The 24,503-nt window shown below is 40.9% G+C and overlaps 1 protein-coding gene across 1 annotated transcript; it reads right to left on the bottom strand.

Moving 5' to 3' along the window:
• Positions 1–2,833: 2,833 nt before the first annotated feature.
• On the bottom strand, positions 2,834–16,196 carry LOC129701735 (eukaryotic translation initiation factor 4E-binding protein 3-like). Its single transcript, XM_055643128.1, has 3 exons — positions 15,899–16,196; positions 9,769–9,945; positions 2,834–3,470 (listed from the first exon to the last, which is right to left on the bottom strand). The coding sequence occupies exons 1-3, from the start codon at positions 16,026–16,028 to the stop codon at positions 3,439–3,441; spliced, it is 339 nt and encodes a 112-aa protein (XP_055499103.1). The 5' UTR covers positions 16,029–16,196; the 3' UTR covers positions 2,834–3,438.
• Between the last annotated feature and the right edge of the window lie 8,307 nt (positions 16,197–24,503).

The raw sequence follows: 24,503 nt of genomic DNA, 5'->3' as shown, positions 1-24,503 counted from the left end.
TGTTCTATTTTTAGTTTTATGTCAGGGGTGGGGGGGGTAGATATTTTTTCAATCTCTTACCTTGCGATTGTTTTCCGGATCATATCTCCGGTCGCTCTGCAGCCTAACATCATGGAATTGGAGGCCTTGCTCGGGACTGACTTTGAGCCCCACCGCAGGCTTACCATCGGAGCCGATCTCTTGCTTGGGATCGACGCTCCAACCGCGGCTTGTGGATCTCACCATTGACGAGCTCGTAGTCTCGGGTAGAGATCGATGTTGGAAAGCTCCAAACGATGCAGGAGGTTTCGACCAGCCCCGACCCGGGGTCGATCGCCCGGCGTGGGGAGCTCAGATCCCCCCCCCCCCCCGATGCAGGAGCTTGATCACCCCAAAAGTGGAGGGCCTGACCGCCGGCTATGGGAGCCAAGATCGCCCCGGAAGGCTCGAGACCCCCGACCCCTGGAAGAGATTGAACTTTTATTTCACCTTCCATCACAGTGTGGAACGTGAGGGAGTCACTGTGGTGGATGTTTATGTTAAAATATATTTTGTGTGTTTTGGTGCTTTTTAATGGTATGACTGTATGACAAATGAAATTCCTCGTATGTTGCAAAACACACTTGGCTAATAAAGTATGATGATGATTATGGTACATCCACTGCCCTCGTCCATCAAAAAGAAGGATGGATTCCCCAAAGATTCTGAAGTTATTGCACAGTTGTAAACACTGCAGCCGCCGTACATCAGTGGTGTAGGGAAGGAATCTTTGCTGAAGTTGAAGTGCCAAAAAAGGAGACTGTTTTGGCTGCATGGTATTGGGTTTCCTGAGTGCTGTTGCAGCTGTGCAAGTCCAGATATGAGGAGAGAATTGCAGCACGTTGCTCACATGTGTCATGCAGACGGCAGAGAGATGAGTCAGGAGGGAAGCCACCCTCCACAGAATATCCAATCTCAGACGTGATCTATTAGCTGTGGCATTTTAGAGGCTGATCCAGCTGGATTTCTGATTAGCAGTGCCTCTCCATAACATTGATGGTGGTGGTTTGTGGTTCAGGGTGAAATGCTATTAAATATTGTGAGCAGGGATGTTCACTGAGGTATTGAGAATGTAGGTAATTGTAAATACAATACTCACAATCCTTACCTAAATACTCAGGATCTTTCCAACTTTATATGTATATATTGCCTTTCCTTCAACACTGCTGGGTCAAAATCCGAGAACACCCTACCCAACAGCACTAGCAATAATCGCTACACCATTAAATTCTTCTCAGGCACGAAGTGATGAGCAATAAGTGTTGACCTTGCCGGCGACACTGATTGGGGATGATCAGCCATGATCACATTGAATGGCGTTGCTGGCTCAAAGGGCCAAATGGCCAAATGGCCTACTCCTGCACCTATTGTCTATTGACACTCGCATGTCATAAATAAATCTAAAACATTTGGCTGCAAACTCACCCTATCACCATATAAAATACCAACATGACTAGTGCTGTATCGCCACAATTCATGGCTAATTTCATGGAAAACTCAGATAAATTGGAATGCCTGAGAAAGTGCATCACAAATATAAGCCTTGGACTGTTATTTACTGATAACCATTTCTAAACAGGTGAGAAATGTCAAAGCGTTATATTCATGGAATTGGAAGACAATAGATTTTTCAATTTAGATGTCTGTGGATGGGTAATCTTTCACTTTTGTTTTAAGGTGCTTCAACACTCAACATCCCAAAACTAGGTATAACTGCAAAGACCCAACTCCACACTGCCAGCTCGAGGCAAAACGACATTTGCAGGATCTATCTGCAGATGTCGTTTTCTGCCAAATCTACATTCTCATGATAGATCCTGCATTTAACACCTGCACAGAGTATGCACTCAAACCAGACCGACAATGCCCAGGATCTTTCATCATGAAAGTCCAGTGCTTGTCAGAATCTCCCTGATCCTACACAAACAGCTGTGCAAGTCTTTTGAAAATAGCTGAACACTCATGTCAAGATATCCCCAACTTCGAAAGCAAAGCAAAACAACATCGTGACTGCAACAATCTGGCAGATTGCCACAAAATTCCTCCTCAAACATATTTAAAGCAAAGAAATCAGCTTATACTCTTCTCATTGTTTACCATATTTCCAGAATTTCATATCATCTGCTAACTTTAAAATCATCTGTGGCCCTAACAGAATAGAACATTGAACAGTGCAGTACAGGAGCCATGCCCTTTGGCCCACAATGTCCATACCAAACATGATGTCAGGTTAAACTAATCTCTTCTGTACCAATTGTGATGCCTAAAAAGTCCTCCTTTCCCCAACCAGTTACAACTTGAAAGTGACAATGATTAAGTCACAAGAGGACTTTTCCTTTGACGGGTCTATTGACTTATTGCATGGAATCAACTGTCAACAGCAGATCCAGTAATCGGGCGTGTTTCTCGATGGCGATTTAGGCCTTGGTTGTCCTGACAATTGCACCAATGTGAAGACTCCAGAATAATGCAAGTAAAAAGAGCAAATAATACGTATGAAACGTTTGTCGTTAACCATAACACTCCACATTTTCTTGGGATTTTTGTAATGTACTGGAATTATCGTATCAAAAACCACTTGACTGCAATTATTGCACCTCTGTCCCATTAACCATCACTGTCGTATGCGTAGGTTAGTTTGGACTCCACGGCAATTCAGCCCTAAAACCCATGGTGCTGGGGTCCGGCTGTGTGACAGTTAAGTTGGAGCCAAGTTTATTAAATATAAATGTCTTAAGTTACAACAGTGGATTTTTAAAAGTACATCATTATTCCTAAAGGACCTTGGAAAGTACTGAGGTCATGAAAGTTGCTATGTAAATATAAGAACTTTGTCTTTATTTCGCACCATAAATATAATCAGAATCTCAGATACAAGATTGCAAAATTGCAGCATTTCTGTAGAATTCAGCACTTCAATTACCACCAAAACAAATCCCACGCCATTATCAGTGAGATCAGTGAGTTGCCCATTGAATGCCTTTCCCTTGCATCATTATGCCCATCGAGGTATATTTTTTACTAGCACTTAAGGAAAATATGGAGTAGTTTCCACTCGATGTGCTAGTCAGAGCTCGTGATCAATCTTGCTGCTGCAAATGCATCTGGACCACTGACTCCTTTATGGCTAATTAAAAACTTTCAAAATTGGAATTGAGGACCAAGAAAGCCATCATGTCTGGACTAAAGTAGTAAACTTAAAATTAAAAAAATGATACAACTTCTTACAGAAAAGCAGCACCAAAATTAAAACAAAGCACCCTAGAAGTCTGCCCTTCCCAACTTCCCCAAAATTACAAGTTACAATGATTACATTTCCACTGCTGAAGTTATTAGCCTCATCAGTTTTTGAGATGGTACATTGCTCCTCAATAAACACGTGTGCTTCTGTCAAGGGATCAAATCTTCTTCCAGGTTGGTTTAAATATCCATCTCAAACTGAGCATCATCAACTAGAAATTAAAAACAACACAAAGTGAATACAATATTATTTTTGCACTTACACCATTACATGAATAATTGAAACATTTCAAATCACAGATAGTATCTTGCATTCAGGATTCTGCGTTATTCTGCATACTTCACCTTCAAAAGAAATCATACTTTTGGATTGTGGAGGAAGGAACTGCAGGTGCTGGTTTATACCGAATATAGAATCAAAATGTTGGAGTGACTCAGCCAGTCAGGCAGCATCTCTGGAGAAAAGGAATAGATTAAGTTTTGAGTCGGATCTCTTCTTCAGACTCAAGCTTTTGGGTTGCAACTTTTAAATATTAGTTTGAAGAGAAAGCTAACTTCATGGTCTTTATATAGCATTTTAAATACTGCTCTTCAGTTTAAATATTGAAGATTCTATCTGTAACTTTGTAACCAGTCGACTAACATGGTTATTCGTTCTGGGATGTATGCATTTTGGGCAAGATAGAAATGTATTGCCAACCCTAATTACCCCAGTGGTGAGCTTCCTTCATCAATCACTACAGTCCCATCTGGTGCATTTTCGCTTGTTTCCAACTGAAGCACCAAGCTCAGTCAAATCCTGCTTTGATCTCAGTAGTGATTGCCTGCATTCAGGATTCAGCGTTTTGCAAATTAAGCTATAATGAGCTGCATGGTTCTGATGCAACCCAAAGTGCGCATCATTTAGCAGGTGAATGAGAACTGATTGTTAGCACTCTCCTTGATACCTTTCTTCTCTTTATTGATGATTATAAGGCTGGACTGATAAGGTAGTAATTATCCAGAGTGGTGTTTACCCATTCTTGTTCTCTATTTTATCGTGCAGAGAGATTGGAATCAGGCAATTTATCACCATGTCAAGTTGATGCCAGTACTGTACTTAGTTGCATTGGAACAGTCTGGCCGGAGATGACTAGTTCTTAAGCCCAATTTTCAGTACTATAACCAGAATGGATGTGGATAGTCCAGTAGAGGGAGAGTCCATGACCAGAGGGCCTTAGAATAAAAGGACATACTTTTAGAATGGAGACGAGGAGGAATTTAGCCATAGGGTGGTGAATCTGTGGAATTTATTGACACAGATGGATGTGGAGGCCAAGTCATTGAGTATTTTTAAAGCAGAGATTGATAGGTGCTTGATTAGTAAGGGCAAAGTTTATGGGGAGCAGGCAGGAAAATGGTAATTGAGAGAGGAAAAGAGCAGACAATGTCCCGAATGGCCTACTTCTGCTCCTATGACTTCTGATTTAATTCATTCCAACATTTAGCCTTTGCATTTGCAGGGTGCTCAGCAGCATCTTGACATTATGTAGACACCAATGAATTAACTGGGGTGTAAGATGTATTATGCATTTAGCATTTCAAGCTTTGTCTTTTGCACTTATGTGGTATGTTCTACTGATGAAGAGAAGATGGTCTTGGAACCATTTCATTCCATTAGTTGATCAACTGTCCACCATCGTGCACAAGTGGATGTGGCAGGACTGTGAAGTCTCAATCTTGTCTGCACGTGTGGAGTGCTTAGCTTAGTTGTCTTTATCTCGAGCTATCATAGAGCTATATGTGAACAGGTCCTTCAGCCCATCTTGTCCACGCTGACCAAGTTTCCTAACCAAGGTAGTGCCACTTGGCTTGCCGATAATCCCTCCCAGACCATTCCTATCCATATTACATGTCAAAGTGACTTTTACATCTTTCCCCTTATACATTAAACTTATGACCCCTAGTTTTAGACTTCCCCACCCTGGAGAAGACTGTGGCTCTTCACCTTATCTATGCTCAACTCATGATTTTATTATCCTCAAAGGTCTTGCCCAGCGTATCCTTCTAACTCAAACCTTCCAGATCCAGGAAGATCCTCGATATTTATTGCACCTTTTCCACTTTAATGGTATTCTCCCTATAGAAGGGCTATCAGAACAATACATAGTACTCCAAATGTAACCTTACGAACAGTTGTTTAATGACATTCCAACTCCTGTATTCAATAAATTGATTCCCACCAAATCAGGATTGAGGGCAGTATGATGCGTGTTAGTCGAGGATCTAGGGTGTGGAACTGCAGTTCCCCTGCTGCAGGTAGATAGACTGGCAGCAAGAGAGTTGCTCCCTTATTGCATCAGAGACCAGGTTAATTCACGACTGCAGGTGCTGTCTGTATGGAGTTTCTATGTTCTCTCTCTTACCCCATGTGCTCCAGTTTCCTCCCACACTCCAAAGATGTACAGGTTTGTTTGTTAAAAAGAGTTTGGTATTCCGAAAAGCACAAGAAATCATGGGATTTGTCAAAGGTCACTCGCGATAAACATTCTCGGCAGCTATGCTGGTGCATGAATACAGACCTGCATTTCATTCGTAGTCAGAATCGAACCGGGATCTCCAGCGCTGCAAGCGCTGTTGAATTGCTACTGGACTGTCTTTGTCCCCTCCCGAGCGTACCGGTCTGGTGGCGGCCGGAGATGTCCGGGGTGACCCTGGACTGAAGGGACACCGGCCTGGAGCAGTGACGGCCCAGGCTTACAGCCAGCGTGGAGAAGAAGCGCTAACTCCACTGCTCCGGGCCGCTGTCCCGCCAGTCCCAGGCTGTCGCTTAACCCAGCCGGACAGGCAGAGTTGAGCTGGAGTTAGCGCTTCTTCTCCGCGCTGGCTGTAAGCCTGGGCTGCCACTGCTCCGGGCCAGTGTCCCGTCAGTCCAAGGTCACCCTGGACATCTCCGGCTGCCCTTGGGCAGGGATGGGACACTCGGGAGGAGATGGGGACGGTCCAGTAGCAATTCAACAGAGCTTGCAGCGCCGAAGACCCCAGTTCGATCCTGACTACGGATGAAACGCAGGTCTGTATACACGCACAGCACAGCTGCTGAGAATGTATATCGCGAGTGACCTATGATCTGGGCATAAGCAGTCAGAACACCTAACTCGCTTAGTGGCATGTGTAAATTGTCTCTAGTGTGTTGGATAGTGCTGGTGTATAGGCTGATCGCGGGTCGGCGCGGATTCGGTGGGCCAAAGGGACTGTTTCCATACTGTACCTCTAAAAAATGTTTATTGGATGGCCAGATTTGGTGCCAATGTACAATGCCAAGCACATTGGTGGGTATTCTCAGTGCAAAAATGGTCATGGTCTCCATAAAATGTATAATCCCTACTAATACTATTATATTGATGGAGGTATCCATTTCCACTATCAATTTGATACAACTGAGTTGCATACCTGGGCCATTCTAAGCAACTACTAAAAATGGATTACATTGTGGTCGATCTGGAGTCACATTCAGGCAAGAACAACAGATTTCCTCACGGAATGTATATTAGGGACCCAGGTGAGTTTTACAACCATAAAATTGTTTCATTATCGTCTGAGGAAGGGTCTCAACCCGAAACATCACCCATTCCTTCTCTCCAGAGATACTGCCTGTCCCGCCGAGTTACTCCAGCTTTTTGTGTCTATCTTCAGTTTAAAACAGCATCTGCTGTTCCTTCCTACACATACTGACTTTTTAAATTGCATATTTATTTCACTTAAATTCACCAGCTGCTGCTGTGGATTTTGAACTCATTTCTCTAGATCATTAGACCTGTTTTCTGGATTACTAATCTAGTAAAATAAAGCTTTATGCCACCATTAACCTTGGAAATTCAAACGCTGCAATACACATTGGCTTGTGTGAGTAAAGTCCTATATGTTGCCTGCTGGATACAACATTCTATTTCAGGCAATGCTCGGGCAGCTGATTCCAGCTCGCTGCCAATAGAAATCACCCCAGCATTTTAAACAACACATTTTCTTCGATAAACAGATGCACTGTAACTAGTGTCCACAGATAAAATAGCAGCTGTCAACAGCATGCATTTCATCTGTTAGATATCGGGAATTAAATCTACCAGACCTAAAAACACAAACATGTTCTTAGAATATGTTTACAAAATTTAATTATTTTGTAAGTAACATTTACTATATAAAAACTGCACAGTAACCAAAATTTCACCTATTGATGATACAAAATACAAACTTTTTAAGGACAATTTAGTGTAAGTTATGGTTTTCACCACTCAAAATTACCGAATTGTGGTAACCACACTTAATAAAAATGATTATATAACAACTTAAAATGTACTTTGTTTTCATTGGCACCTGCCACTTGGTGTTCCTATTGATGTAGCCCCATTTAAATTGAACACCTACTGGTACTTCTTCCTGTGGTTTGTTTTTTCAAAGTGAATGTCAGCAAGTTATTTGACTGTACAGAGCTCATATGGTATTTTGTACTTCCTGAGGTCACAGAACAGCAACCAGGAGTGGAAAAAAAGCTGCCAAATTTCTTCACGCCCACCCCCCCCTCACCCACCCATCTTCCTCAAGATCTTAGCGAGGTCAACACATTGTTGTGCTTCCAGTGCTAGTTAGCGTATCATGGATTCAGTCTGAAGACTGCAATCTTTGTGGCTGAGTTCTATGTTGGCCTAACCTTTGCTTCAGAGGTCAGCATGCAACAGCATTTAAAAAAAACACTGGAAAAAAAGTAATAGTCTTTTCTGCAAAACATTGTGCTCTATAATTTCTGGAAAGGTGTTCATTATTATTGAAATAGGTATATAAAAAATAAAGGTATATAAAAAATAAAGTTCTCAAACAAAACAAAGACTTTTCCTTCTTGTAAAACTTTCCATTGAAACAGTGATCAATAGTAGCAAAGCCAAAGTAGCAACAGTATTCTGATTGGTAGTCGCAATTTGTTAACGTTTAACTTTGCTACAGGTACAATGAGAACCAATGAAGTGTTTACAGGAGTTCACACACCCACTATAAATATCAACTTACAGACTTTAACCTTTCCTCATGACTGAATCAAGTACTTCAAAACAAGTTTCCAGGTCGTATGAAATCATTCGATACATGTGACAGTCATGAATGTAAAACCTACAAATGACTTAATGTACTGTATTATTAAAATAAGCCACATCTGAGATTTTTTTCAAGATTGGCAACAATAGAAGTACATGTTTGGGCACATAAACAAAGAAAAACAAGTTTTAGAGTTGGAGCAGCAAGAACTCAATCTGTCACCTTTATTTAGTTTTAAGACTCACCACATCCTCCAAATTCCAAATACAGTGCAGCCAAACTTTGTACAGAACTGACATTTTTTTAAAGTCCTTTTCAAACTGCAAGAGTAAAGGGACATTGAGAAGCTTCAATGCAACTTGCTTGTTGACTTTTGCTCTGTCTGCAGCAGGGTTGGTTTGATATATATTCTTTAGAATATTTGTTTCCTACAACCATAACTTGCAACCCCAATTCGCATCTTCTGAGGAAGGGTCCCGACCCGAAATGTCACTTGTCTATTCCCTCCCCAAATGCTGCCCGATCTACTGAGTTCCACCAGCATTTTGTGTTTTGATCAAGATTCCAGCAACTGCAGTTTCTTGTGCGTTACCAATTTCCATTGGTTAATTATTGTCAGGTAAACCAAGATAAAGTAAAAACTTTAATTTGTGTGCCATCCAGTCATTTCCTACCATACATGACTTCATTAGGCTGGAGAGAAAATAAACAGAATGCAGAATTTAATGCCACAGCTGCAGAAAAAATGCAGATTCCAAAAAAAGTGCAAGGCAAGTGCAAGGCCCCAACATGGTAGATTGGAAGATCAGGATATTCATCCCTAGCATCTGAGAGGTCCATTCAAGTGTCTTGTTAACAGCAAATCCTGGCTGATTCACTGTGATCAGGATATGAGATTTACTTAAAATCTTTATGGAAAAGCGTTGTAGAAAAAGCTGAAAGTAATAATATTCATATCGGAGGTGCTCAGCAAGTCAGGCATAATTTATGGAGGGAATAGACAGACGATGTTTTTGGTTGAGACCCATCTTCAGACCGAGAGTAGTGTTGAGGAGAAAGCTAGAAGAGAGGTGGAGGTGGGTGCAGATGTCCTCCATTGCCCAAGCCAGAGCAAAGAAAATCCTCCCGTCCCTTACATTGTCATTGCACCAGCCTTCACATTCATCACCATAATATCTACCAGCAGCCATATCTTCCCCTCTCTCCTCTGTTAGTATTTTGAGGGAGCATTTCCCAATCAAGAACACCCTTCCCCTGTGTTCACCCATCACTTGTCAGACCTTGTCCCATCGCCACTGTTATTCCAGCATTCTCCCCCCCCCAATTTTTGAAGTAGTTCCCAATAATCATGTTTAATGTTCCCCAAGAAACACCAAGCAAAACATCTGAATATGTTTAGGCAGAGGGGAAAGAGGCACCATATTACAACAATGAAGGACACATTACCTGGAGTTACTTTTTCCGATTCAGTTTCTTGTTCTTTAAGTTCGTCAACTTTGGTTAAAGTTGAGTGTTGAGGCAGAGTTACGCCTGGGATCTGAGGTAGGTAACAAGGAGGGGTTCGAGCGAGTGGAGAATTTCTGCATTCCATCAAAAATTTGCGTCCATACACAATCCGTGTACCTGAGCAACAAATAAGATGAGTATTAAGCTTTTGCTAACTTTTTAAGGCATGCCTGATAACCCAAACTATAATTTGCTACCACTCCTCCATGGCAATAGCAGAAGATAAAAAGACCTAGAGGGCCACCACAAGCCTGCCTTGCTATTCAATATGATCACCACTGGTCTACTCTGGCCTCAACTATTCCTCCATGCTAGTTCTCTCTAACCCCCAATTCCTTGATATTTCAAGTATTTAACCATCTCCACGAACACATTGACTAATCTGGCCGCCACCACCCTTAGAGGCAGAGAATTGCATAGATGCAGTATCCTCTGAGAGGTCAGATAGGTGCCAGCCCCTTATTATGTGTGATGTCACATCTTCGTGACTCTCCCCCGAGTGGAAACCAATGTGACCCAATCAATAGTCATTCTTCGTGTGCAATCATAAATAACAAGCAGCGATTTCTTTCTCCCTGGTTCACTAGACACTATACATTACATTTTCAACCTGCAGATTGTTCTGCCAGTAAATTGCTGCTTAAGAGTCCCGCACTGTATTTCATTACATGTGACAATAGTGAACCATAATCATCAAACATCATCATCAAGAAATAACCAAAATTGGTGATTTCTTTGTGTTGCTCTTTGAGCAGCAGGGTAAAAGTATTTGCCACACCTGTGGATTCACTCATTGGTTTCTGCAGCCACCACTGCAGCAGGGGCTCTGCTATTTTCTGCAAGTCCAGCAATTGGCTGCATCTTCCCTTGCCTCTGCTCTTACGATTCACGGTGGTCCAGGTTCTCTCCAGAGGGATGAAATCTGGTGTATTTAGGGCCAGCCAATGAACATCATTTATGTAATTCTCATTAAGGGCAGCACAGTGGTGCAGCTGGTAGAGCTGCTGCCTCTCAGCGCCAGAGACCCGGGTTCAATCCTGACCTTGGGTGCTGTCTCCGTGACCATGTGAGTTTTCTCCAGGGGCTCCGATTTCCTCCCACATCCCAAAGATGTGCAGGTTTGTAGGTTCATTGGCTTCTATAGAAAATGCTCGTAGAGTGTAGGGAGTGGATGCGAAAGTGGGGTAACATAGAAATTGTCTGAATGGATGATCAATGGTCAGCGTGGTGAGCCTGTTTCTATGCAATTAACAAGACAATTAACCAAGAGGCAAACCATTGAGTGTTGGGTTAGCCTTGCGTCAAAAGAGTAGAGAAGTGAAAAGCAACGAACCAATGTTTCTAAGGTTGGCTGATTGATAGACATTTTATCAGGACATTAAGCGGACTTTTGAAAGTGTCACGGAGCTATATTTTTCATTCAATAGTTAGTAGTACTCCTGGCAGGAAGTTAGAACTTCCTCTGCAATGCACTGAAATATTGGTTGAGAATATGTGCTCAAATTCTGGGTCATTCCTTAAACCCAGAATCTTTCAATTCAGGGGCTACCAATATGCTCCATGTAGTCTTTCAGTATTGTTAACAGAGGCCTCTTAACTTTTCCCGAGTCCAAGAATCAGTCCTAATTTGCATCTTAAAATCAAAATCGAGGGTTCTAGATTGCAGGTGTTGAAGATAAAAAAAAAAGCTTGCACTGCATACAGCCAGTTATCATATCAGTGCTCCAATTTAAAGAGGAAAGTCTGATGATAATCTTGACTGGACTGCTGGAAAGATGTCTTGAATGGTACTTTATTGTCACATGTACTTAAGTACAATGAAATTCTGTCTTTCTACTTCAGAGAATGTAGCTTCACATGATTGAATCACCATGGTCCACAACAGGCACCCTTTATTCTTTTGTATTTATTTATCAATATTTAAACTTGAAATGCGCCATAGGATGGCAATCTAAGATGTTAATTGTTAGATTTTAATGTTCTTATTCAACCACCTGTTAAATATAGGATTCAGTACTATCAGAAAAACTCTCTGAGATATCATTATAATAATAATAATAATAATACATTTTATTTATGGGCGCCTTTCAAGAGTCTCAAGGACACCTTACAAAAATTTAGCAGGTAGAGGAAAAACATGTAAGGGGAATGAAATAAATAGTGGAGACATGACTAGTACACAAAGTAAATACAGAATTCAATACAAAAATATTCAACAATTTTAAGGCTGTAAATAACTAACACAGAATGTAGGGAGATAGTAACCACACACTGGAGATTTGAAGTGGAGTTAAAAAGTAAAATTGTTAAAATACATATTATTCACTTTCCTCTTGGAAGCACTGATCCATAAAACATCCCCAAAAGGTGGGAGAAAGTATTAGTTACTTATTGACATCTTCACAATCTTGCGGGTGGCTATTCTGAGTTATACTCTTACTACACATCATCTCCAGATAATAGTATTAAACACTTTTTAAAATAACAGCAAAAAATGCTGAACAAACCTAGCAGTCAGCAAATTTTCAGGTTAATGACCTGTTGTCAGAACTAGGAAATTGAGAAAACAAGCAAAAAAAGATTGCAGAGGAGGAGGTGGATAGAGTAAACAATGAGAATGTCTGTGATTAGGCAGAGAGCAATAGAATGCAGGTGACACAAATGCTAATGGTGCTGTTTTACGAGGGGGAGGTGAATGCTTGTTAAATCATGGGTAATGTCTGGTGAAGATGTAAACAGGGGCTGAATGGAGGCAGAAAAGGGAGAAAACCAATACAGAACACAGTCATTGCGTGATACCTGTAACAAAAGGGAACACCAAAAATATTCAGCAATTCAGACATATGAAAGGAAAAAAAACTAATGCTAATGCTGTAGATGGATGACCAAGTTTATCCAGTTGTTTTCATCGCTCACTGCAGGAGAATGCTCTCATCCCAGTAATTAGAATGTTGCATATCTTTTCGACAGCCTCCAAAGCCAGGGTGTTCTTTTAAAAAATATATACAGTTCCCTCCATATAATAATAATAATAATATCTTTTGTTTGGGACAAAGACCCATCATTTATTTATTTACCTCTGTACTCCGCAATTTGAGATCTGGATAAGAAACAATCACATGTGGTTAAAGTGCACATTGCCAGATTTTATTAAAGGGTATTTTTATACATTTTGGTTTCACCATGTAGAAATTACAGCAGTGTTTATACATAGTCTCCCCATTTCAGGGCACCATAATATTTGGGACACATGGCTTCACAGTTGTTTGTAATTGCTCACATGTGTTTAATTGGCTCCTTAATGCAGGTATAAGAGAACTCTCAGCACCTAGTCTTTCCTTCAGTCTTTCCATCACCTTTGGAAACTTTTATTGCTGTTTATCAACATGAGGACCAAAGTTGTGCCAATGAAAGTCAAAGAAGCTATTATGAGACTGAGAAACAAGAATAAATCTGTTAGAGACATCAGCCAAACCTTGGGCTTACCAATATCAACTGTTTGGAGCATCATTAAGAAGGAAGAGAGCACTGGTGAGCTTACTAATCGTAAAGGGACTGGCAGGCCAAGGAAGATCTCCACAGCTGATGACCGAAGAATTCTCTCTATAATAAAGAAACAATCCCCAAACACCTGTCGGACAGATCAGAAACAGACTTCAGGAGTCAGGTGTGGATTTGTCAATGACCACTGTCTGCAGAAGACTTCATGAACAGAAATACAGAGGCTGCACTGCAAGATGCAAACCACTGATTAGCTGCAAAAACAGGATGGCCAGGTTAGTTTGCCAAGAAGTACTTAAAAGAGCAACCACAGTTCTGGAAAAAGTTCTTGTGGACAGATGAGATGAAGGTTAACTTATATCAGTGTGATGGCAAGAGTAAAGTGTGAAGGAGAGAAGGAACTGCCCACGATCCAAAGCATACCATTTCATCTGTGAAACACGGTGGTGGGGTGTTATGGCCTGGGCATGTATGGCTGCTGAAGGTACTGGCTCACTTATCTTCATCGATGATATAACTGCTGATGGTAGTAGCATAATGAATTCCTAAATGTATAAACACATCCTATCTGCTCAAGTTCAAACAAATGCCTCAAAACTCATTGGCCAGCGGTTCATTCTACAGCAAGACAATGATCCCAAACATACTGCTAAAGCAACAAAGGAGTTTGTCAAAGCTAAAAAATTGTCAATTTTTGAGTGGCCAAGTCAATCACCCAATCTGAACACAACTGAGCATGCCTTTTATATGCTGAAGAAAAAACTGAAGGGGACCAGCCCCCAAAATAAGCATAAGACTGCAATACAGGCCTGGCAGAACGTCACCAGAGAAGACACCCAGCAAATGGATGTCCATGAATCGCAGACTTCAAAAAGTCATTGCATGCAAAGGATATGCAACAAAATACTAAACATGACTACTTTCATTTGCATGACATTACTGTGTCCCAAACATTATGGTGCCCTGAAATGAGGGGGAATATGAATAAACACAAAATGTATAAAAATGGCCTCTACTAAAATCTGACAATGTGCACTGTAACCACATGTGATTTTTTTCTATTACAAATCTCAAATTGTGAAGAACAGGGGCAAATAAATAAATGATGGTTCTTTGTCCCAAACATTATGGAGGGCATTGTATAAGAGGTGAAAAATTATATACACTTCAGGTGTGGCCAGACCAGTATCCTGTACAACTGTGGCAATAGGGTGATTTCACCAAATGTCAAATGAGCGTAGATCCCCCCTCACGTGACCGAAAATTTTAACTGAAGGACATATCTCACTTCGGTACATGTTAGTGAATGGGGAAACACGCACTTTCCCACCCGTTAAAAACATGGAAAACGGCCGATTTTTGAGCTGAAATTTTCTGTGCTAGTCGGGGTGACCGTGAAGCACAGCGACCTAAATTTTCAGGCAAAAAAAAAGATAGAAAGTAAGGTAATTACAAGAGGGAACTGAAGGTGGAAAACAGCGGAAGTGAAGAGCCGACATTTGCCGTGGAGATTTAAAGATCCAAAATATCGGGAATTATCGCGTTTGCTCGCTGAATTTCATCAAAAGTAAGTTAATAATGCCTTGGCAAAATTTTCGGTCACGTGAGGGGGGATCTACGCTCATTTGACATCTGGTGAAATCACCCTATACTCAACTTTTAAACCAAACCCCTTTTGCAATACATTCTATGATGGCAATACCTTCCTGACCCCCTTGCCTGTTGATGCTTTGCAATATGTTGACAAGAATTAAATCTATCCACATTCACATACCTGCCTGCAGATTCCTCTCACAGGAGTCAATATCCTCACAATATTTCACATTAAACTTCATCTGCCAGCTTCTCATCAACTCAAATGTCCAGATGTGAAGAAATGATACCTTCATCGCAACATGTCATCCCACCCATTTTTACTCATTTTTCAAGGACTAATTTAAAACATTTTATTCTAGTCATTGCGAGGTGAAATTGATCTTTTCAAAGGCTCAAAGGTTTTTTTATTGTCCCGTGTACCAATGATCTTCGAATGATTAATTCCATCCAGGATTTACCCAGAGATGGAGCACGATTTAAGAAGCTGGAGTGACAGTAAAACTATTTGCATTCGATTAGGCAGTTAGTTTCTGCTGATTTCCACGTCGAGGAGGAAGGCAGAGCAGGGCTTGTACATCAACAAGGTTCCACGAGTCTTTCAAAAATATTTACGTCGCTCTGACTTCTGCTGCACGTGATTCGGAGCAGGGCCAGTTGCAGGAGAGCGAGAGCGCCAACTACTGCAGCCAGACCTGACATGTATTGACAACAACAGGAGGAACATTGCTGAAATTACAATCTTAAAAATATTGCAGGTTTCCAATTTAATGCATTGGTCCGCACTAGAATCTGGCAAACGGAAGGGTCCATTCTGCTGCAAATTTATCTTTCAATGAATTTTAAGCAAGAATATTTAAGTCCCGTCACAAACACTGGTGTTAAACCACCTTGCTGAACGTTTACTCAATCGGCTACAACAAATAACGACACGAGTACGGAGGGAAGGGTTGACCCCCACCATTGGTTACATTACCTCCTGGGGTGGTGGAAAACAAGGTGCCGCCCGGAGTACTGCTGTACAGGTCGGGCAGTTGGGATAAATCCTTCAGCAGAACTTTGGTTGGGATCGGGCAGCTTTTGGCTTGATGGCAGTTCGCAGACATTTTTTTGTTGTTGTTGCAAACTATAAAACTTTGCCAGAAGTTTGAAGCCGCCCTGTTCCACGGGAGCTGTTTCACAACGAGGACCAGCAATCGCTGTAAGAAGTCGCGCTCCCTCCGTCCGCTGCAGAATAGTGAGAACAAACCACGTGCAACTCCGTTTACAAATAAAGGGCGGACATGACGCTCGGTGACAGGCAGCAGCCTCGGCAAAAACAGTTCCTAGAAGTCTTCCCGATTACTCACGTGGTGTTGCAGATCGGCTCCCAAAAAGGAGACACGCAACAAAATACACGCATGCAAACATTTGTTTTTGGTGCTTCGTTGGCAAAGCCAGTATTTTGTAACCCATCCCCAATTGCCTTTGAAACCATATGGATAAGCTACCTTGTGTGGGAAGGAACTGCAAATGCTGGTTTACACCTAAGACAGACACTAAAAGGTAGAGTTACTCAGCGGGCATTTCTGCAAAAATGCTGCCTGCCCCGCTGTTACTCCAGCTTTTTGTGTCATAAGTGATAGGAGATTTTTAGGCCATCATGTCTACCCCCCCCCCCATTCAATCATGGCTGACCTATCTTTCCCTCCTAACCTCATTCTCCTGCCTTCTCCCTATCCGTACTCACCAAGAATCTATCTCTGCCTTAAAAATATCGATTGACTTAGCCTCCACAGCCTTCTGTGGCAAAGAATTCCACAGGTTCACCACCCTCTAACTAAAGATATTCCTCCTAATCTTTCTAAAGTAACGTCCTTTAATTCTGAGGCTAGGATCTCTCGTCCTAGACCCTCCCACCATGGAAACATCTCTCTCACTAGTGGAAACATCCTCTCCACATCCACTATATCCAAGCATTTCACTATTTGGTAAGTCAAGTCAAGTCACATTTAAAAAAAAACAACTCTCGTTAGCCAAAGTGCTTTACATTTGTTATAATATCTAAGTCTATCTATCTATATGGTAAGTCTATCTATCCTCAGGATAAGTTACTTTCTGCCAGGCAAAAATATAGCCTTAAGTTGGCATATAGGTGACAACAACAATGACATCTGCATCATATGTGCTCATTTAAAGCTAGTGTTATTTGTAAGAATAACTTGCACTCGTGTTCCCACCTGTGGTTGCTACCTTTTTGAGGTGGGCCAAGGATACAGGATTTGCGAAAAGCCGTGGCGAGAAGTCACCTTGTTGTTTATAGATATTCTGCCGCCAAAGTGCGATGGTAATGGAGAGAATATTCCGCTGTAGATTTGAGGACAATCAAGAGATACCAGCTCGGGTGTGGAAAGAGCTGCGCCGAGCTGCGCCTAACTGCACACCTCCAAACCTGTCCTATCCATGTGCCTGTCTGCTTTTTATATGTTGGGATAGTCCCTGCCTCAACTACCTCTTCTGGCAGCTTGTTCCATACATCCATCAATCTTTGTGCGAAAAAGTGACCCCTCAGATTATTCTGCACTTCACCTCTGGTTCCCTGATCCACCTACTCTGGGCAAGAGACTCTGTGCATCTGCCTAATCTATTCATCTCATGATCCTGTACCCCTCATCCTCCTGTGCTCCAAGTAATAAAGTCCCAGCCTACACAACCTCTGCCTATAGCTCAGACCAACTAGTCCTGGCAACATCCTCGTAAATCATCTCTACTCTTCCCAGCTTGACAATATCTTTCCTATCACATGGTGCCCAGAACTGAACACAATACTCTACATGTGGCCTCACCAACATCTTATACAACTGCAACATGACCTTCCAACATCTATACTCATAACTCTGGCTGATGAAGGCCAATGTGCCAAAAGCCTTTTTCACCACCCAATCTACCCACAGACTCCACCTTCAGGGAACTCCTAGATCCCTCTGCTCTACAACACTGCCCAGAATCCTAGCATTCACTGTGTAGGTCCTGGCCATGTTAGACTTTTCAAAATGTAACACCGTACCCTTTTCTGCATTAAATTCCAATAACCATTCCCCAGCCCACTGATTAAGATCCTGCTGCAATTTTTCACATCCATCTTGGTAAGATGTGGATAAATGTGAGGTTATCCATTTTGGTGGCAAAAACGGGAAAGCAGACTATTGTCTAAATGGTGGCCGATTGGGAAAGGGGGAGATGCAGCGAGACCTGGGTGTCATGGTACACCAGTCATTGAAGGTAGGCATGCAGGTGCAGCAGGCAGTAAAGAAAGCGAATGGTATGTTCGCTTTCATTGCAAAAGGATTTGAGTATAGGAGCAGGGAGGTTCTATTGCAGTTGTACAGGGTCTTGGTGAGACCACACCTGGAGTATTGCGTACAGTTTTGGTCTCCAAATCTGAGGAAGGACATTATTGCCATAGAGGGAGTGCAGAGACGGTTCACCAGACTGATTCCTGGGATGTCAGGACTGTCTTATGAAGAAAGACTGGATAGACTTGGTTTATACTCTCTAGAATTTAGGAGATTGAGAGGGGATCTTATAGAAACTTACAAAATTCTTAAGGGATTGGACAGGCTAGATGCAGGAAGATTGTTCCCGATGTTAGGGAAGTCCAGGACAAGGGGTCACAGCTTAAGGATAAGGGGGAAATCCTTTAAAACCGAGATGAGAAGAACTTTTTTCACACAGAGAGTGGTGAATCTCTGGAACTCTCTGCCACAGAGGGTAGTTTCAGGCCAGTTCATTGGCTATATTTAAGAGGGAGTTAGATGTGGCCCTTGTGGCTAAGGGGATTAGGGGGTATGGAGAGAAGGCAGGTACGGGATACTGAGTTGGATGATCAGCCATGATCATATTGAATGGCGGTGCAGGCTCGAAGGGCCGGATGGCCTACTCCTGCACCTAATTTCTATGTTTCTATCTTCACTATCTGCAAAACCACTCACTTTTGTATCATCAGCAAACTTGCTAATCTTGCCACATATGTTCTAATTCAAATCATTGATATAGATGCCAAACAGTATCAGACCCAGCACCGAACTAGTCACAGGCCTCCAGTCCGAGAAAAAAACTTCCACCAGCACCCTCTGCTTCTTTCCATGAAGCCAATTTTCTATCCATTCAGTTATCTCTCCATGGATCCTATGTAATCTAATCTTTCAGAGCAGCCTACCATGAGGAACCTCGTTGAATACTTTACTGAAAACCATATATATACATCAACAGCTCTGCCCTCATCAACTTTTTGATCATGTCTTCAAAAAACTTTGTGAGACACGACTTCCCACGTACAAAACCATGCTGACTATCCCTAATCAGTCCTTGTCTCTCAATGCCCGTATATCCTACCCCTCAGAATACCCTCGAGTAACTTTCCAACTACAGATGTTAAACTCACTGGCCTATAGTTCCCAGCATTTTCCCTGCAGCCCTTCTTGAATAAAGGCACATTTGCCACCCTCCAGTACCTCCCCTGTATTTAAAGATAACTCGTAAATTTCAAACAGGACTCCTGCAATTTTCTCTCTCGATGTCCCACAATGGATAAATATGATCAGACCCCGGAGATTTGAGATTTTCGGTTTCCCCCCACACTCAAAAGATGTTCAGGCTTGTACGTTAATTGGCTTGGTATTATTATAAAATGTTACCTAGTATTTGTAGGATAGTGTTAATGTGTGGGGATCTCAGGTTGGCAAGGACTCGGTAGGCCAAAGGGCCTGTTACCACGTTGTATCTCTGTACTAAACTAAAGATTAATTGCACTCCAGGTATATTTATCCCTCGTAGAATAATGTTGTGACAGAGATACAGCTTTTTAAAAAAAAATATTCTCAATATTCCTAGACACAAGGTGTCAGTAAAGATAGGGAAAGGAGGGATTATTGATGAAGAACATTGTAATGCTGGAGAAAGAATGTCTTCGAACGATCAGGGACCACATCTGTTTAAAGAAATATTGGAGGTGTTTAGTTTTGTTTATTGCCACATTATTATAATTATGTACTATAAATATACTATTTATAGAACACCAATGTTGAGGAACAAACTGGCATGGAAATTACACGCATTCAATAAAAACTATCGAACAATGATTTGGGGGTCTTAACATCCAAATATTGATTAAGATAAGAATAAAGGACAAAGAGGGATAGGAGTTACTGAAGTACATTCAGGGGTGCTTTGTTTAAAAATACATTTCCATCCCAATAGGGATCCCTCTCCTAAAGTCATTTGGGGGAGGGATAATATCAAAGAAATGAGAACAACTCTGGCCCAAGTAAATTGATGATCCAGCCACAATCTGGCTGCATTCCATGAGGGAGAAAGATGGGGAAATGAATGCTGAAGGTCCTAAGATGCCCAAAAGGATGGAATAAAAATGAACAGAAAGTTCAGATCACAATTGCTGATCCTCTGAACAATGGATCATTAACTGGAGGCGTGCACTGTGTCTCCCACATATGCTGCACGATATGCTGTTTCACATCTTTCATACAGACATATGACAGACGCCAAGGTTTGAACATAGGTGAATACAGAAAACTCAGATGGGGAGTAAAGGGGGCAAAGACTATGAGAAAAGACTGGCTATAGATTCAAAAGGGAATATAAAAAAATGTACAGAAATGTGATGAGGTTAAGGACTAAGTGGAAAGAAGGACACTGGTCACTGAGTACTCGTGGAGGGAGAGGGCAAGGCTCACATTTACACGAGTGTTCACCGAACTTGACATTGTTGCTGGGTTCTCAAAGGGAGATATAGTTGAAATATTGCATGTGCCAGCAACTGATACCAGAGCCACTTGAAATGTATAGGTTCACCATTTTAACTCGAGTTGCCTCCATTAATTACACTATCCATGGGATTTTGCTAGAGATTAGTATAATCCTATGTTTCAAATTTAAACCAGTTCTGGAATAGTTAAGATGAGCATCTCACTCCATCAACCGCAGGTCTCATGTCTCTCTAAACATCTCCTGGAAACAATTATTAAAACAAGGTTCCACGACTGGAGTGAACACCAGTTTGTGATGAAGGTGTTTTTTACCTATAAAAGATTCATTAATCCGGCCAAAGAATATAATGAGGTGAGTGTTTGTGCATTAGCGAGTGAATGAAACATTGGAAAGACTGAGTAGCGAGCTGTACAGTAGATCAGTTCTGTATCATAAGTCTGAACCGGTTTTGGCAGTTTATATACAGTTGGCTGTGTATATATACAGTTAGCAATCTACACAGTGAATCAGTTGAAGGCAATTCCCAGAATTTGTCCACCTGACAATTGCTCACATCGAGTTCCACAGGATCTTGTTTGCAGCAGTCCTCAGCACTCAGTGGTTCACAAGGTTGTTGAGTGTCCAGCTATTGCCCTTTAGCTAGAGTTTGAAATTTATAAGGCACAGCAACAACTTGGAACGTCTGATCAAGATAGGCGAGGAGCTTGAAGTCTGAAGGGTCTCGTCCAGAAACGTGTCCTATCCGTCTTCTCCAGAGATGTTGCATAACCTGCTGAGTTACTCCAGCACTTTGTGTCCTTTTATGTGAGGATTTTGTAAGCTTAGTGTCTTGATACTGTCAGTCATTTATGCTGCTTGGAAATTACTTTTGAACTTGTATATTCAATTTTTATCTTTAACGGCTACATTTAGTTTTGCCAAATGTGACACTTTTCTGCAGGTACACTTTTACACGACCAAGTATAGTTTTCTGTCAGCACAAATCTTCAAGCAGTGTCAAGAGAGGTAAGAAACTACTAGAGAACAGGTAAGAAACACTGCAAGTATGCCTTTGGGTCACTTACACTAATAGCCAATTAAAGAGCACCATATTATTTATGCACGATGCTGATCAAAAGGAAATGGGTCTGCATGAGAGAGAAAAACGTGACAGTTCATTATACAGCAGTTATTTTCCAGCGATGAGATTCACTCGGTGACCAGTTAGAAAATGAAGTTGGCCATGAAATCATTAAAAAAGCTAATCCTCTTAGAACCGCACTCACTGCATTTCCTGCCATAAACATAATCAAAGGTTAATTGTAGAAATGTGTGTCTGAAAAGGATAAAAACTGCACACGAGAATAATAGGTCATTTGGCACATCAAGCCCATTCCCTGCCATCCTTTTCAAGTCCTACTTCATATTTACTGTGTCACCAGCCAAATAGGTCTCCTTTAAAAAAAGTATTTCTCCATAGGGACTCCTTTTCAATTTGTCAATACCAAAGTACGTATGATTGGAGCATAGGTGTTGCATATGATACAATCTAACCAGACTTGCATTCACTTCCAGGAGGCACAAATTTTGTTCTGCCATTTTAATTGTACTTTAATTCTATTTTCATGAATAGGAGACAAAGTGAGCCTTGAAATATTAAAATCATGCCACATAAATTAGTCAGAATGCTGAATATACGAAGCAAATTGGCTTGCATCTGCAGAGAAAGAAAACAGTTAACTTTGAAGTGGATGACCTTTCATTAAATTAGACATTTTTTTCCCTGTTCCAAGAAAGCCGATTCCATTTCTGAGACGTTCCAACTAGTTATTCACTTCAGCCGTGGGGGATTTTGTCCCACTGGCTTTCGACTTCTTTCTATTGAAAGAAGTTGGAAATCAGTGCCTAGATGTCATGGATTGGGATAGATTTGTTGAGAACTGCCTGTAGATTCCAATATTCACGTTTGACATTTATTTGTAACTATTCATCACGTAGCTAAACTTACACAATCCTGGATCCATGTTGTCATCACTATCGAGAAGCTTTTCCTCCACATTACCCATTTTATTTAAGCTTTTATTTTCCAATGGGGCATAAACTTAATGAAGCCCAATGCCAGATGTGATTCAACTATTAAGTATTAAAACAAGCAAAACTGTTTAAGAATTATCTTGGAGAAAAATAACCCCAATTGAGATTTTCATTCCATTTCCAATACCATATTAAAAAACACATTTTTTTTTTGCAAGGACCAAGTCCACCAAACTTCTGCCACAAGTTTCCTTAACAGCAAACTTCCTTGCTCCCATGTTTTCAAACTTCAGTCAACAAGTCATATATTATTTTCTCCTTCATTTCTTACATTAAAGACACTTCATTCAATCTCCAACTCAAATGTGAAACTAACCCTTCTGAAGGTTCTCATTGTCAAGATGTTAAGATGGACCATGCTATTTTCCCATTAGTCTCTTTCAAATAGCATCAGCATCTCAATTGCTCTCAACTTCATAGGCGCTTGTAACGGTCAAAACAAAGATTGACCAATATCGTGGAAGTGTTACAGCCAAATATTAATGCAACCCCAATTTTCTTTTAATTGATTTTTATCTCAATGTCTACCTACTTACATAGCCTTAGTATCTAAAGCTTTGTTATCCCAGAGCTTAACTATAATGTCCTATGCATGCCTCAAACCACACACCATCTTCTAAATATCACTGTCTACCCATTTTTCATATCAAGCACTGAACCTTATTGACAATGCTTTTCACACCTAAACCATATATTTAAATATTTTCCCTTTCTGGCCTCCAATATCTAAGTACCAGTCAAACCTTCCACATTTAGTCTCACTCACCAAGTCTACTTTTTTTGGAGCCGTATTTTATCCTAACTTCACTTGTATTCATCCACATGCATGTCTTAGCTCATATCACCACACATCCTTCGGTGTACTTTGTTCACCGTTTCAACATATTCTAATAACCATGCTTATTCAATAAAGGCCCTAAATTTTTCATTTATGTGAACCTCATTCCCAGACTTCTTTGCTAATTCTGCATTTCATGATTAAATGATTTTGCATTTCTAATTCGCCATTTCTTCAAAAACCCACTCATATGTTATACTTCCAGAGTATGGTCCATCTACCCCCATCTCCACTTGTCTATCTTAACTTTTTTTTTTTTTAAAGGTTACTTTTAGTTTAGTGTCCTGGTAGATGTAGAGTTGCAGTAGAGTCCCGACACCATATGTCCGTAAATCCAGCACTCAATAGTGAAACTGAACGTGCCCAAACTTCCAGGTTATTTTCCTGTTTTTTATGTAATATTCCCATTGTTTCATATCCTGTATTTTAAGTAGTATAGATCATGGTGTGTAGCCAAAATTATGAGATGAAGCAAAAAATAAATCTATTTTTACAAAGAAAAATGTCAAATATGTCCCTGTGTTTTCTTGCCATTTTTGCAACAAATCCATTGGCTAATTTATACCAGAAAGATTACATTGATTGCAACTCTATATAAGCCAAATTCTGATTATGCTTATGATTTTTATTTATCACCCAATAAGATGGTTTTCTGACGCCTTAAGTTTTTGCAGCCCCAAGTCCATTTAGTCAGGTGTGAAATGTGAATTAAAAGCCGAGTAACCGTTTTGATATTTATTGTTTCTTTAGTTATTGTTTATATTTTGTGTTTAAGCTTTCCATTGAAATACTTAATAATGAATAGAACTTAAAATCATGAAATAAAAATCTAGTTTGCTCATCTATTTTGGCGATGTCTCATTTGTAGTCCCTCCCGTTGTGCAACATTGCCAATGCTATTTAT

The sequence above is a fragment of the Leucoraja erinacea genome, chromosome 11, assembly GCF_028641065.1.
Source record: "Leucoraja erinacea ecotype New England chromosome 11, Leri_hhj_1, whole genome shotgun sequence".
In the NCBI taxonomy this organism is placed as follows: domain Eukaryota; kingdom Metazoa; phylum Chordata; class Chondrichthyes; order Rajiformes; family Rajidae; genus Leucoraja; species Leucoraja erinaceus.
This window is presented reverse-complemented; position numbering and strand designations above follow the sequence as displayed.

What these genes read in the sequence shown, in the direction of transcription:
- LOC129701735 (XM_055643128.1), bottom strand. Translation starts at nt 16,028, where the DNA reads ATGTCTGCGAACTGCCATCAAGCCAAAAGCTGCCCGATCCCAACCAAA. An exon ending in GTTTTCCACCACCCCAGGAG is followed by an intron (nt 9,946 to 15,898) that starts GTAATGTAACCA and finishes TTTGTTGCTCAG; the next exon opens with GTACACGGATTGTGTATGGA. An exon ending in ATCGGAAAAAGTAACTCCAG is followed by an intron (nt 3,471 to 9,768) that starts GTAATGTGTCCT and finishes TTTAATTTCTAG; the next exon opens with TTGATGATGCTCAGTTTGAG.